Source organism: Ammodytes marinus (genome assembly GCF_949987685.1).
Source record: "Ammodytes marinus genome assembly, chromosome: 21".
NCBI classification, from domain to species: Eukaryota; Metazoa; Chordata; class Actinopteri; order Uranoscopiformes; family Ammodytidae; genus Ammodytes; species Ammodytes marinus.
In genome coordinates, this window is record NC_137225.1 from 10,801,937 (window position 1) to 10,815,832 (window position 13,896).

A 13,896-nucleotide genomic window follows, 5' to 3' on the forward strand; every position below is an offset into this window, starting at 1 on the left:
CACTAGAGCTTCACAGGTTGCAACTGGAACCCTCTTCCATCCATTTATGACAGCATCACAGAGCTGGTGGATAATAAAGACCTTGCGCTCCTCCACCTTCCGTTTGAGGATGCCCCAAAGATGCTCAATAGGGTTTAGGTCTGGAGACATGCTTGGCCAGGCCATAACCTTTACCCTCAGCTTTTTTAGCAAGCCACTGGTCGTCTTGGAGGTGTGTTTGGGGTCGTTATCATGTTGCAATACCACCCTGCGGCCCAGTTTACGAAGTTTGAGTGCACATGGTCAGCGTCGTACACAGAGGTTGGCTTTGGAAAATAGACGTATGAGTGCTGCCAGCATTGCTGAAGGGCTTGAAGGGGTGGGGGGTCAACCTGTCAGTGCTCATACCATACGCCGCACTCTGCATCATACTGGTCTGCATGGCTGTCATACCAGAAGGAAGCCTATTCTAAAGATGATGCACAAGAAACCCCACAAAAAGTTTGCTGAAGACAAACAGACTACGGACATAGATTACTGCAACCATGTCCTGTGGTCTGATGAGACCAAAATACATTTATTTGGTTCAGATGGTGTTAAGAGTGTGGAGCGGCAACCAGGTGAGGAGTACAAAGACAAGTGTGTCTTGCCTAGAGTCAAGCATGGTGGTTGGAGTGTCATGGTCTGGGGCTGCATGAGTGCTGCCAGCACTGGGGATCTACAGTTCATTGAATTCTAACATGTACTGTAACATACTGAAGCAGAGCATGATCCCCTCCCTTCATAAACTGGGCCACAGGGCAGTACTGCAACATGATAACGACCCCAAACACCCCTCCGAACGACCACTGGCTTGCTAAAGAAGCTGAGGGTAAAGGTTATGGACTGGCCAAGCATGTCTCCAGTCTTAAACCCTATTGAGCATCTTTGGGGCATCCTAAAACGGGAGATGGAGGAGCGCAAGGACTCTAATATCCACCAGCTCCTTGATGTCGTCATGAATGGGTAGAAGAGGGTTCCAGTTGCAACCTGTGAAGCTCTAGTGAACTACATGCCCAAGAGGGTTAAGGCAGTGCTAGAAAATAATGATGGCAAAACAAAATATTGACACTTTGGGCCCAATTTGGAAATTTTTTCTTAGGGGTGTACTCACTTTTGTTGCCAGCAGTTTAGACATTAATGGCTGTGTGTCGAGTTATTTTGAGGGGACAGTAAATTTACACTGTTATACAAGCTGTACACTGACTACTTGACATTGTATCAAAGTGTCATTTATTCAGTGTTGTCGCATGGAAAGATATAATGAAATATTTGAAGAAATGTTAGGGGTGTACTCACTTTTGTGAGATACTGTATGTCCTTTAATTTTTTCCTGCGTTTGTTGTCTAGCCAGTTTAAGTTCAAATCCCCCATTAAAATGACTTCTTTGCCTTCACATGCTTTGAGTATTTGGCTTAATTGAACAAAGAAATCATCTTTTGCAGTTGGCGGTCGGTAAACTACAATTACAACAAAGGACATCTCAGGAGATAATGTTATCGTAACCCCAATGCACTCCGCATTGTTTTCAGTAAATGGAATTTGGTTGCATTTGAAGTTTTCTTTAACATAAATCATAACTCCACCCCCTTTGCTGTGCGTTCTGTCCTTCCTATAAATTGTATAACCAGGAACATTAAAAATACCTTGGGGGGTGGTTGGGGTCAACCATGTTTCAGACAGACATAGATAATCAAGATTAGAGTTCATCAGGAGGTGTTCAATCTGTTCTGCTTTAGATATTATACTCCTTATGTTCAAGTGTCCACCAAATATTCCCTTAGGTTTATTGTTTGGGTTCCACAACACTTTTGCATGGTTTACAGTCTGAAACATTTTTGTAGCATGTTGTTTTTGAGTAACAGCATTCAGAGTCAATCTTGGCACTTTTTCAGTAACTAGAGGAAGTGTTTGTTTATGTGCTGTAGTAGGTTTAGCAGATCCAGGCTCCATTCCTGGTGTTTCCGAGGTAGTTGACTTATTTTGCCTGTGGGGGGCGCTGGCGAGGGCAATAGTGCTAGCAGCAGGCACCATGAATGAGGAAGAAAGCTGTGCGATTTGTAAGGGGGATATGGGCTGTGGCTGTGTCTTGATTCAGGGGTTGCAGCCTACGTAGGCTGCATTTGAAGACCGATTGCGTCATAGCGGCGCGCAAAGGCTGTCCCATTTGCAAGGCTCCTCGCAAGGCTCCTCATATGCGGTCGTGAAATGCAGCCTTCGTTTCACGGTTTTGAAGGCTGCATCAGATGTATTCTTCGTGGCCCAACATATCCCAAGATTCATTGCGTTTTTTTCAGAGATTGCATAAAATAAAAAATAACAAAACAGCAACGTGTTGCTCCATCTTCTTAACTTTTATCTTCCTTTCTTTTTTTCTTGTACTTTTTTTTCTTTTCGTCTGGTAGGCAACTTCTTTTTCTTTTTTCCTCCATTGACAGGGCTGTCTCCGTTGGCAGCAATCAGGGTTGCTAGGCAGCACAGGAGCGGCGAGTCGTCACGCAAGGTAACGGCTTGTTACGTAAACGCTCGTAAACGGAGACCTGCGGAGACCGTCCCGTTTAACAAGGCTCGTTGGCCTTAAAACCGGCCTTACAATCGGCCTTCATAGGCTATAGCCTTCATAGACCGCGAGACTGCGTCCTACCAAGGCTGCAACCCCTGAATCAAGACACAGCCTTAGACAGCAATTTACAAAGTGGTGCCGGAGTTGGACAGTAGGGGGTGCTGGTGTCTTGAATGGTAACTTGAGTTGAGTGCCGAGGAAGAGAGGTGTTGGCGATCTCTGGAGTGGGCGTGTGCCGAGTAAACAGTACAAACACTAGCATCAAACCCCAATACACAAATGACAAACTTTTAATCTTTACAGTTTGAATAATATGAGTTATTTCACACAAATTACATGATGTTTTCTTTGATGAAAGGGTGAAATTCTTTCACATGAAATTGTTTATTTTATAACATACCAGTTTTTTTAGGAAAACAAAAAGAAATGAAAATCAGAAGTTTGCTTCAATAGATAGACACATTTTGTATACTTTATTGAAAACATTTCCAAATGTATATTTATCTGTGTAAATATTCTAAAATTGTAAGACAGAAATCAATTCCTGTAATGTTGTCATTTACTGTAAGGATGCAACTCTAAGCTGTTTGTTTGCTGGAAAATTCGTATTACAGATGCAACTTTAGATTTTTGCAGATTGGGTTGCACTCTCAACCCTGCCTCTCTCAATGAGAGACCATGATTCACAACAGGGTCTATCAGTGTTGCCCTTACTGTATTTCATCAGACATTACAGCTCTATGTCTTCTAGGTCTTCCTCCACACATCCACACTCTCACTGCCACTCTTCTACCTCCAACAACCTGTCTTCCTGGGTCCATTTCCCAAAAAATATATTTTTTGAGCTTTCCCTTTATACTGTATATATGTTCACTAACAAGTCTAAACAAGACATCTTAGTGTTTGAGTTGAAATTGCAATCCGCAGTGTTTGAAAGGGATTCATTCTGTTTTGAATGTGTGGTTTACAGTTGTGGCAGCAGTGTGTTAGCATTTGAAAAAAGTGCTGGAAATCCATGTTGTGCAGGCTGTGGTTAAGCCATGAGATAGGTGTGTAGAGTTTTGAAGGTTGTGTATAAGCAATGAAAAACGAGCTAAAACGAGCTACAGTTTGGTCCGAATGAACCGCTGCTCTGCATACTGTTGTTAGAGTTTTGCACTTGTCGTTCCAGTTGTGCCCACTGTGGTTTAGCAATCGTAAAAAACTGTAATGTACCGCAACCGTACAGTATAAAATATCCCCAAGCTCTCCAGGATGTAGTGACTGCTTAACAAAATAACTCAGAATAGACTGTTTACACTGCATTTTGAATAAATGCTGTTCGGACTTTCTTTGTTGTGTTTGTGTCAAAAGCTGTAAATAATGTAAAGATGTAACATGAGATTTTTCCTGAGAATGAGTTAATTTACTTGTGATCTAGTTATAATGGCCTATAATATAACTAATGAGTGGAAACGAGACAACTGAGTCAAAACTCTCCAAACTGGCCTTGGCTTCCAGAGTCACTGTCAAAAAATAAAAATAAATACTATACATTTTTGCTCACGTTGCCCGCCACTAGCGGTAATGAACATAATATATAATCAAATATAATCTTTGCTGTACTTAAATGGTGCATTATACAGTTTCACAAGAGGGGGATTTGTTTACATTAGCAGAGCCTGCAGTTGTTTTTGCAATACACATTTACTCTACATGTAATTCGTAGTATTGAATAATTCTATCATCATGAATAAATAAAAAAGGCAAAATTTTCACTTCTCGGACACACCCTCATTTAAAAGGAGAGTAAATAAACCAATGTAAGCTGTTTTATAACAGCCTAAATCTGTTTAATAACAAACGTATCGGTCCTGCTAGGCCTTCTTCAAGAGTTTTTTTTAAGATTTCTAGGAACAGAAACTGCACTACACTGGGTAATAAAGCTTTCCTACCCCTGTGATTATAACAAAATGAATCTTGTGGTATAGGAACACTGTAAATGAGTGGCCATGTCAGACCATTTACTTGCTTCCTTGTTTTACCCTCAAAGCAAATTTAACTTAATTTTGTGATTCATAATGCAATCTGTATCTTATTTTGCTGCTCAAAAGGTCCAATTCATTTAGCTAAATATCTTGTTTCCAGTCGTTTTTTTATCATTCGGATTTATTCATCCAAATTTGTCACTGCAGAGGAATTGGAAGTGTTTGCTCATCCTTTACGCTGGTGAACTAGCATGAGCCAGATTGTCTTGTGTGTTTGACTTTCTGCAGGGGCCTCTGCATCACACTGCACTGCCAGCTCTTGTCTTCACTGTGTACCGCTCATTCATTTTTCCAAAAGCCTTGTTGATGGATTGATGAATTATTGACAAGTGGGAGGATTACACAACATCCGCCTGAGAGGGACTGTCACATCAAACGAAAGAAAGAGGGAGAGAGCGATAGAGAGAGCGATAGAGAGAGAGAGAGAGAGAGAGAGAGAGAGAGAGAGAGAGAGAGAGAGAGAGAGAGAGAGAGAGAGAGAGAGAGAGATGTGGGGGCTGGAGGGGGAGGCTAAAACAACACATGGGTGAAAACCAGTTCACAGGTTGTAATTCATCCCTATTTCAAGAAATTCCTGTAAGGGATGTTTTTCCACTCTGACACAGATTAAAATGCTAATGCTTTGGGTGTGTGTTTTTGTGTGTGTGTGTGTGTGTGTGTGTGTGTGTGTGTGTGTGTGTGTGTTTGCGTGTGTGTGTGTGTGTGTGTGTGTGTGTGTGTGTGTGTGTGCGCGTGTGTGTGTGTGTGTGTGTGTGTGTGTGTGTGTGTGTGTTTATGCATAGACCATTCAACACGTGTAGGTTAGCGTTTGAGCTTCTTATTTGCATAAATGCTCTTAGTGCACTAGTCCAACTCCAAACACAGCGCTCCCGGACTGTGTCAGTCACCACAACCTACCCCCAGACACTCTCCCATCCGCCTTCCTGCCCAGCCCCCTCTTTTCATTGGTTGACCTAGTGGAGTTACTATGGGAACAGCTGTAGAGAGGCTGCCATGCAGAATGTGGGGTACAGCTTTGTTTTTTGAATGGTGCTGCTCAGGGCTCCATCACACACACACACACACACACACACACACACACACACACACACACACACACACACACACACACACACACACACACACACACACACACACACACACACACACACACACACACACACACACACACACACACAAACACATGTTTATCAGGGCATGGGAACCCTTCCTATACCATCAAGATGTATTTTTGTAAAGAGATCACATTTTTTTCCACGAGCCTCTGCAGTTTAGTGGGTCATTCAAAAGAGGGCTCTTTTAAACGTGGTTTATATTTTTACATCATCTTCTATAAGATAAATGGTTATCTGTATGACTGAGCTGTCTTTGGTAAAATACAAACACCTCATTGTCCATCATTTCATCATTGTAGCAAAGATACGATGGTGGTTTGACCACCTCACCTTTACTTCTGTAACACTAGTCTGTTACAATGGCTTATGGCTTACTGTATATAGCTAATGTTAGCATAGCCTTAATTTGACGGATAATGCATTACTAAGCCATATGTTTCCCTTGTTTTCCTGTGTTCGTATCACTCTATGTTGTGACATACCAATAGCCCATTATTGCAGCTTGTGGCTGCCGTGAGTGAGGCTGGCTAAAAGCTTTGTTTAAGAGGAACTGACACCTTCTTTCACACTCTGGTCCTCTTTCGTTCAATCTTGTTCTCCCACTATTTATTTGCATTTCTTCCCCCACTCCCTCCCTTGTTCTGTGGTGTCTATAAAATACAAACTCAACCTATTTTCACCCTATATTTACTAAGCCCTCCTCCCCTCTGCTCGACATGTACGCACCAAAACAAACACAGCATGGCTCACAATGAGGATGAGTGTCCACATCCAGTACTCAAGCAGCAGCAGCAGATGAATGATGAGATCAGCCAAAACACACACACACACAAACACACACATATGCGCGCGCACCAACAGCACACACCATTCTCACTGTCAGCACTAGCTTTGATCTGCTGCTGGGCTGGTCCAAGTGAGTGTTATGGTCTTACGTAAGGCTTTTACATAAACCTCAGCGTGCACAAACCAGAGAGACGGCTGGCTGGGTAGAGAGGGAGGGGGTGGGGGGGTTTGCCGCACCATTACAAAGGGGATTCGCACTGCACCAAATCCTCCTTACACCGCACATGCATTCGCCATCCACACCACAACAAAGATTTCTCTAGCAACATGTGTCTTACTAAAAAGAAACAATACAGGACACACACACACGCACGCACACACACACACACACACACACACACACACACACACACACACACACACACACACACACACACACACACAGGTTCTGTATCCTTATGGATCAGCTTGCCTGTCTTTGGCATCATATTGTCTGTATGACCCTGTCTCCCCATGGCTTTTCCCCACCAGAGACCGACAGCAGACAATGACACATCTGTCAGGCTTCCATCTCAGCAATCAATAACATATATTGATAACCTATTACTCCTAAGCCAGGCAGACCTCTGTCAGAGTGCAACGACACACACAAAAATGCCACACAATGCACATCAACAAAAGCATCTCTCTCACTTCTCACCCTCTCTCCCACCCAGCCTACTCCTTTGGGGGTAAATGCAACCGGGGTATGGGAGTTGAAAGATGGTGGAGTGCCTGGCTTTATTTATTTAATTTTGCAGTTGTTTACAAGTACACAAAGCCCTCTGACAATGAAGTGTGGTATGTATGAATGGTGGATTCCTGTCTAAATGTGGTCACAAAGAGTCAGGAGCTCAAATCAGCGCAAAAAACACAGTTTTATTCATTAAATATGACAAGTGGAAAAGATTTCCACTGTGAACAGACAGACTGTAAACAAAAAGAGGAAGGAAAACATAATGTGCTTTTCATCGCATGATTGAAATAAAAAATGGAAATAGAGAAGTACCAGTTAGGGAAAGAAATACAAGGAAATGAGCCAGGTGAAATATGGTGGCCTCCGTGGTTGATGTCATTACTGTGTATAGTGCCAGTGTGAAGGATCAAGGTTTGAAGGATTGAAGAACTGGAGGAAAAAAACCTTTCTTTACACACAAAATTGTGGCGTGCAGAACCTAGGAGGACGCCATATTTTACACAAAACCTGTTAAACTATGACGGATAATGACCGATCCTTCTCTGGTTAATAATTCCGCACTCTTAATCTTGACAATTGTATCGTTGGCTTGGTGAACATGTAGAGTCAAATTTGGATTTGACCCTTCTGGCAACAGTTTCGGTCAACAATCCACAAAAGCTGCCGTTGCTGTTTGAAGAGAATATTCCTCCTTTTTAAAATCTTAACCAGGAATACTTTGAAGGTTCAGATTGTTGCCCATCTTTAATCACCCGGAAAGTTACGTCATGTGACCACATTTTGCATCAAACCACTCTTTTGTCAATCGACACACAAGGGAGAAAGAAACTGATTGCATAATAAATCAAAAGAGCACAGTGTAGGCGGAGAGAATATGAACAGACATGACCGTTCTCTGCACCCAAAAATGACCTTAAGCCTGCCCTTTTTTATCGCGTCAGAGGCGCACTTACTGCTGACCTTGGATCAGGTTACCCCATGGCCTGTCCTACACCACACCATCAGGAGGCTGAAAAGATATCTGAACCTGGAGCAGTGTTGTGGATCAATCATCACATTCTAAATGAGATAGAAGAGAAAGCTACCATGAACAAGAATGGCCCTTAAGTGTCATTGGTATTCTTGTGGTTAGGATTAGACACAACTTGCATCATCTCGAATGTCTTCGTCCTATGAGAAAAAAAACCCTCTTTAACTGAGGGGTAGGGAACACACTGCTCCCTGTGACTTGTCTAGCTGAATCACTGACAAAGGCCTTTTAAGACCGCACTACACCCCCTCATTCTTAAAACAAGTGGCGCTTTGCAAGGCTGCAACCACTGTGCAGTATAGCTTGTCTTCATTTTTCAGAGCACAGTTAACACCACTATTTGTCTTGCCCCCGCATAAGAGGGACAAAGAGGACCAACACAGGAAAATATATGCCCACCAATGATTTATAACAATGTCACGCTACATTCAGATTCACACACAGCTGTGTTGGATTCAAGAAAAAAGTTGTACAATGTTTCTCTGCACAGGAAGGGTATAAGGACTGAAACTGGCCTAGCATCATATACCTCAAATGCTGCTTTGCATTTTAAGCTTGGTTCTAGTTGATTACGTGACTCAAACTTCTTTACTTTGTCTGAAACCCTTGTCAGTTCTTTTTTTTTTTGGATCGCAGCCTATTTAAAAACACTTGCAGGCATATTCTGGCTCTCTAAACACTGGCTGACAGCAAGGATGCCTCCCTGTAAGAAGAGTAGAACATGGCAGAACAGAAAAGCACAGAGTATTGAGAAGCCGGTGCGATCACAGTTCAAGATGCGTGCAAACTTGAGAAGGAGGGGGCTATTAAAAAAAAGAGTATGAAATCCAGTCAAGAAAAAATTCCTAACTCGAAAAATTTTTTTTTTGTGCGTGTGCACTTAGAAAATAAAGTCAATCCAGTGTCGCTACAAAGACAGTGCTAAAGGTTGAACAGTGGTGCGTTACTAAGAGCATTCAGTGCTAGATGATGATCCCTGACCGGTGTGCCTGTCAGAGAGGGAGAGAAAATGTACGGTTATTTGTGTTGTGCATGTATGATTTTGGCTTTGTGTGTGCTTGTGTGTATTGAAGCATCAGTGTAAGGGATCCCTCCAGGTTTGAGTATTGCGATAGTTTTGTAGGTTTCCATAGGTAATTCAAGAGTTTTAAATCCCAGAGATTGACGTGCGATAGATGTACTTCGGTCGATGCAGTGGGCTATAAGTGAGATCCAAATGCAAAGGGCTGAAGCCAATCTTGAAGTCCATTCACAATGAAATTGGACCAGTCAAGACAAACAAGATCTCTCACTCACAAAATCAAGCTGTTGGTGTGGCCTTCTGCAGGGCAGCTTTGCCACGTTTGGAGCTGTCAAGTAAACAATTAATCAAACCAGTTCCGATTTCATTTGTATATTTGCAGATTAATTCAAAAGAAGACCATGTTCAGAATGAAAAAACAAACAAACATACAACAGCCAATCAAAAATGATGGGTTATTCCAGGCCGTTGAGTCCGTCAACGATTATTGGAGGCGGTGAAATGATGACTGTTTCTTTTATACTTTGGCTCTAAAATCAGAAGATTAGGAGGTTATTTGTTACAGATTGGACATGATCAAAAAAAATTCTTCATTAGATTAGGTCCTTATGAGCAAATCATGTTATGCCATGTGGAATTCCTCGAGAAAGATGTAAAAGATAAAAAGGTGCTCTTTTTTTTTTTTTTTCTTTTTTAGCAGTATGCAGTCAAGAGCTATAAAACTCAGCAGGTCAGGAGCTTTTCCAGGAAAGCTACAAGGCAAATGTGTCTATTGCGAGTGCTTGGATAGTTGAGAGTCAACCTCCAAAGTTCCAGTGAGAGCTGTGAAGTGTTAACCCAGCTTTTTTGGAGTCTCCCCGTGACTTTCTCAAGTGAACAAAAACCACTTATTCTATTGGAGCCTGTCGTAAGCCAAACACTCTTAAAAGTATGAGAGCTTTTAAGATTTGAGAGGAATTTATAGGCCGTTAACTCTACAGCTCAACATTTTTCTTGGTCTGGGAAGAAGGTTTCGGCTCAGCACAAACAGCACTGAAGTGATGTGTGCACTCAAATCCATACATAGAACCACCCGTTTGACAGGACCTACTTCTTGTGGGCACTACCTTTGGTTGCGCTGCCACTAGGTTTGTTTCCAGACCGACGGACGGGCACCTTGGATACAGGAATTCTGGTGCGAGCTGGTTGGGGCACCTGGGTCTTTGGTGGAGGGGATTCGGCCTCTAGAACAGAGGAAAGGGCTGATTGGCTCGCGGAGTGGGGAGGCGGGGTTTGCCTGCTGCTTACTGGGATCTTGGATTCCCGGGGAAGGCTGGCGCTGCCCTTCATCGATTGGAAGGAGGAAGAGGAGGAGGAGGAAGGCGGAGTAGTTGGGGAGTCGGGGCTCAGTTTGTATTGAGTGGAGGGAGAGGGAGTGCTGTTTAAATCTTCCTCTGCCTCCTGCCCTTCCTCCTCTGGCTCGTTGTAGAGGTCGTACAGGTGGTCTCCAGAGCAACTGTCTCGTGACAGTCCCAGCTTCTGGTTACCTCGCTGCAGCCGGCTCTCGTCGGGCGTTGCCGTGGGCGTCGCCGAGGGCGTGTCCCAGTAGCCCTCGTCGCTAAGTGGCTCTTTCTCACCGGGCGATGTGGGATGACGGCCTTGTGCTTGAGGGAGGGGGGGTTTAGCTGCCCGGCTTCCTGCCCCTGCGCCCACCACCGGAATCTTACTGAGGCCCAGTGCCTTGACCTGGGGTAACCTTCGCTCTGCACTCCTGAGGGCCGAGGGCAGGTGGGAAGTGGCGCGGGGGGGATACGTGGAGGTGGGCGTAGAAGAAGGAGGCTGGTGCGATCGGGGCAACGCGGGAGAGTTGTCCCCCGTCGAGGGCAGCATGTGCCAGAGCCCCTGCATGTCGGCGTCGTCCACCCCTTCGGGACTCGCCATCTCTTCCCCTCCGCCCATGTAGGCCACCACGCCGCTGCCGGATGGGGGCTCTCGCGGCGGCGGTGGTGGTGGTACCCGCGCCCGGGCCGGGAGGCTGGTGGTGGTAGGCAATGGGCTCGGGGAAACAGAGAACATGGTCTGATGGTGATGGGTCAGATGGGAAGGTAGAGAGGTTTTGGACGGGGAGCTACGAGTAACAGCGCTGGTGACGTCAACAACAGGTCTCCCAACACACGCTCCCACGCTATTCCCCCCTCCTCCTCCTCCTCCTCCACCACTGCTGCTGCTGCTGGTGCCACTTCCGCCATTGCCCGCTGGCCCCTCCTCGTCCGCGTCGGCAATAATGTCCCCGCAGCCCGTCAGCGAATCAAAGCTTTTGAGGGACGTGACGTCAGTGAAGAGGAGAGAGCAAAGGCGGTCAACAGAGGGTTCGGAGGGCGGGTCGCCCGCGCTGCAACGTTCCAAAGGGGGTGTGGCGAGCGAGGGGCTGAGGCTGGACACTGAGGCTTTGGCTTTGTGGATAGGAGGGGGGCGCAGTGGCGAGTCAGTGGGTGTGTAAGGGAAGGCGGAGTCTGGCTCACCAGATGGCCCTGGCATCATGGCAACACAGTGTGGAGGTGTCATGGTAACACTAGTAGAGGGAGTCTCTAGGTTTGATAGTTGTGAGTCAGTGAGTTGGTCTGTCTCTCCACAGTCGTCCTGGTGATGATGTGGAAGCGGCTCGAGGGTGAGCGTGATGTCTTTCGCCTTTCCCGAGTCGACGATCTCGCCGTCCTTGTCCCGCTTGGCGCCCTCCGACTCGTCCCTCTCTGCAGCCTCGTTTGTTTTCTCCTTGCGTCTCCATCGCATGCTGCTGAAGAAGCCCTTTAGGCCCCTGCCTCTTCTGACCAGGCTGGCCCCTCCATTGTCACTTGACCTGAAACTCCCGCGTCGGAGTAGAGAGAAGAAACTTAGCGACTTGCTGAGAGACCTGACTGGGCCCGCCTCCAGGCTAGCAGGACCCTCTCCTCGCTGCTGCTGCTGCTGTCCGTCAGTGTCGCTGTTGTTGGAGCCCGTCAGTCCGTCGTGGGTCCTGCTCCTAACGAGCTCCGCCGATGAGCCGTTGCCGTTCAGTGAATTATTCCCATTGTCAGAGTTGTTCCCGTTGTTGTTCCCTTTGTTCCTGAAGGAGAAGAAGCTGGCCATCCCGGAGCCGGTGCGCCGCTTTCCGAAGAGTTTGAAGGCAGCTTTGTTGATCTTCCCCGTGGGCTGGGGGTCACACTGCGGGGCCACGGGAGGCTCCACACACTCCGACTGCACCTCCATTATCCGGCACTTTAAACGCTCCCACTCACTGTCGTCTTTTCCCTGAGCTCACTAGCTGCCTTTCTGTCCCCTCTCTGGCCACACATACACACACACACTCTCTCTCTCTCTCTCTCTCTCTCTCTCTCTCTCTCTAGCTCTCTTTCCACCCTGCTGTCTGGTGCTCTTTCGCTCCCACTCTGACTTGCTCTAACGCCTGCCTGCTGGTTTTCTCTCTCTCTCTCACTGCCTCCCTCCATCCCCTCCCTCTTCTCTCTCTCAAACACACACACATATACACACGCACACACACATGCTAGGAGCTGCTCCTCACTGTATCCATGGCAACTGGGTGGGCTAAGCTGCTTTCGTCAACGTTGGCGGGGTGCCAGTGTCTGTCCTCCACTCCCTCCCCCATCCTCTTCCTCCTCTCTTCCTCTACCTTCCCTGTCCCCAATGTTTGCTCTTTTCTTTTTAACTGTTCATCAATTTAAAAGCCCCATATTCGCTGCTTCCCCCTCCCCCTGTGTGTGTGTGTGTGTGTGTGTGTGTGTGTGTGTGTGTTTGTGTGTATGTCTATGTGGGTTTGTAAACTACATGTGTCTGTGTGTATGACAGATGAGTAGAGATACTCACCCACAGATGAATTATGACGGATTAGACGAGAGTTTGATATGTTTATGTCAGCTGTCTCAGTGGGTCACGAGAATTGCTAATTATAAAGACTGTTCGCATACTTGCTTGGTAGTTGGATGTTCTGATGTTAATGCTTGTCCGTGGAAGATGGGCGATGAAGCTGGACGAAATCTAACAAGTCAAGTGACACCAGACTATTTAATAGCACATGTTGTACACATGAATATGTTGCAGATTTTTCTGTGTTTGTGTGTGTGTGTGTGTGTGTGTGTGTGTGTGTGTGTGTGTGTGTGTGTGTGTGTGCGTGTGCGAGTGTGAGTGAGTTTTTATCTGGACACAAGATGAGACATGGAGTGCAAGCTCTAACACATGCGTGTGTGTGTGTGTGTGTGTGTGTGTGTGTGTACAATTGTCTTACTGCATCAACATGTGAGGTAAGACATGCCAAAGCTTTGTGAACACACTATCTTGATATTACATTTTATATTAGCAGCATTACTTGCTTCACCCAGCCTTGTGTTTTGTGTATGTGTGAGTGTATGGTGTATGAGTGTGGAAAAGCTCAAAGTCTACAAAATGTGTGTGTCAGAAGCCTGAAAGGTTGGATAAACAGAGTAAGTGGGTTTAAGCCGGGATATGGCTTTAGAAAAAAGATTCTGCGTTGTTGTGCATACGCATACGCACACACACACACACACACACACAAACACACACACACACACACACACACAAACACACACACACACACACACACGCACAC

The 13,896-nt window shown here is 45.6% G+C and overlaps 1 protein-coding gene across 1 annotated transcript; it reads right to left on the minus strand.

The window, feature by feature from the left end:
- Positions 1-10,382: 10,382 nt before the first annotated feature.
- On the minus strand, positions 10,383-12,521 carry amer2 (APC membrane recruitment protein 2; the record flags this gene model as incomplete). The annotated part of the gene is made up of 1 exon (XM_080050191.1): positions 10,383-12,521. The coding sequence occupies one exon, from the start codon at positions 12,519-12,521 to the stop codon at positions 10,383-10,385; it is 2,139 nt and encodes a 712-aa protein (XP_079906317.1).
- Positions 12,522-13,896: the final 1,375 nt, after the last annotated feature.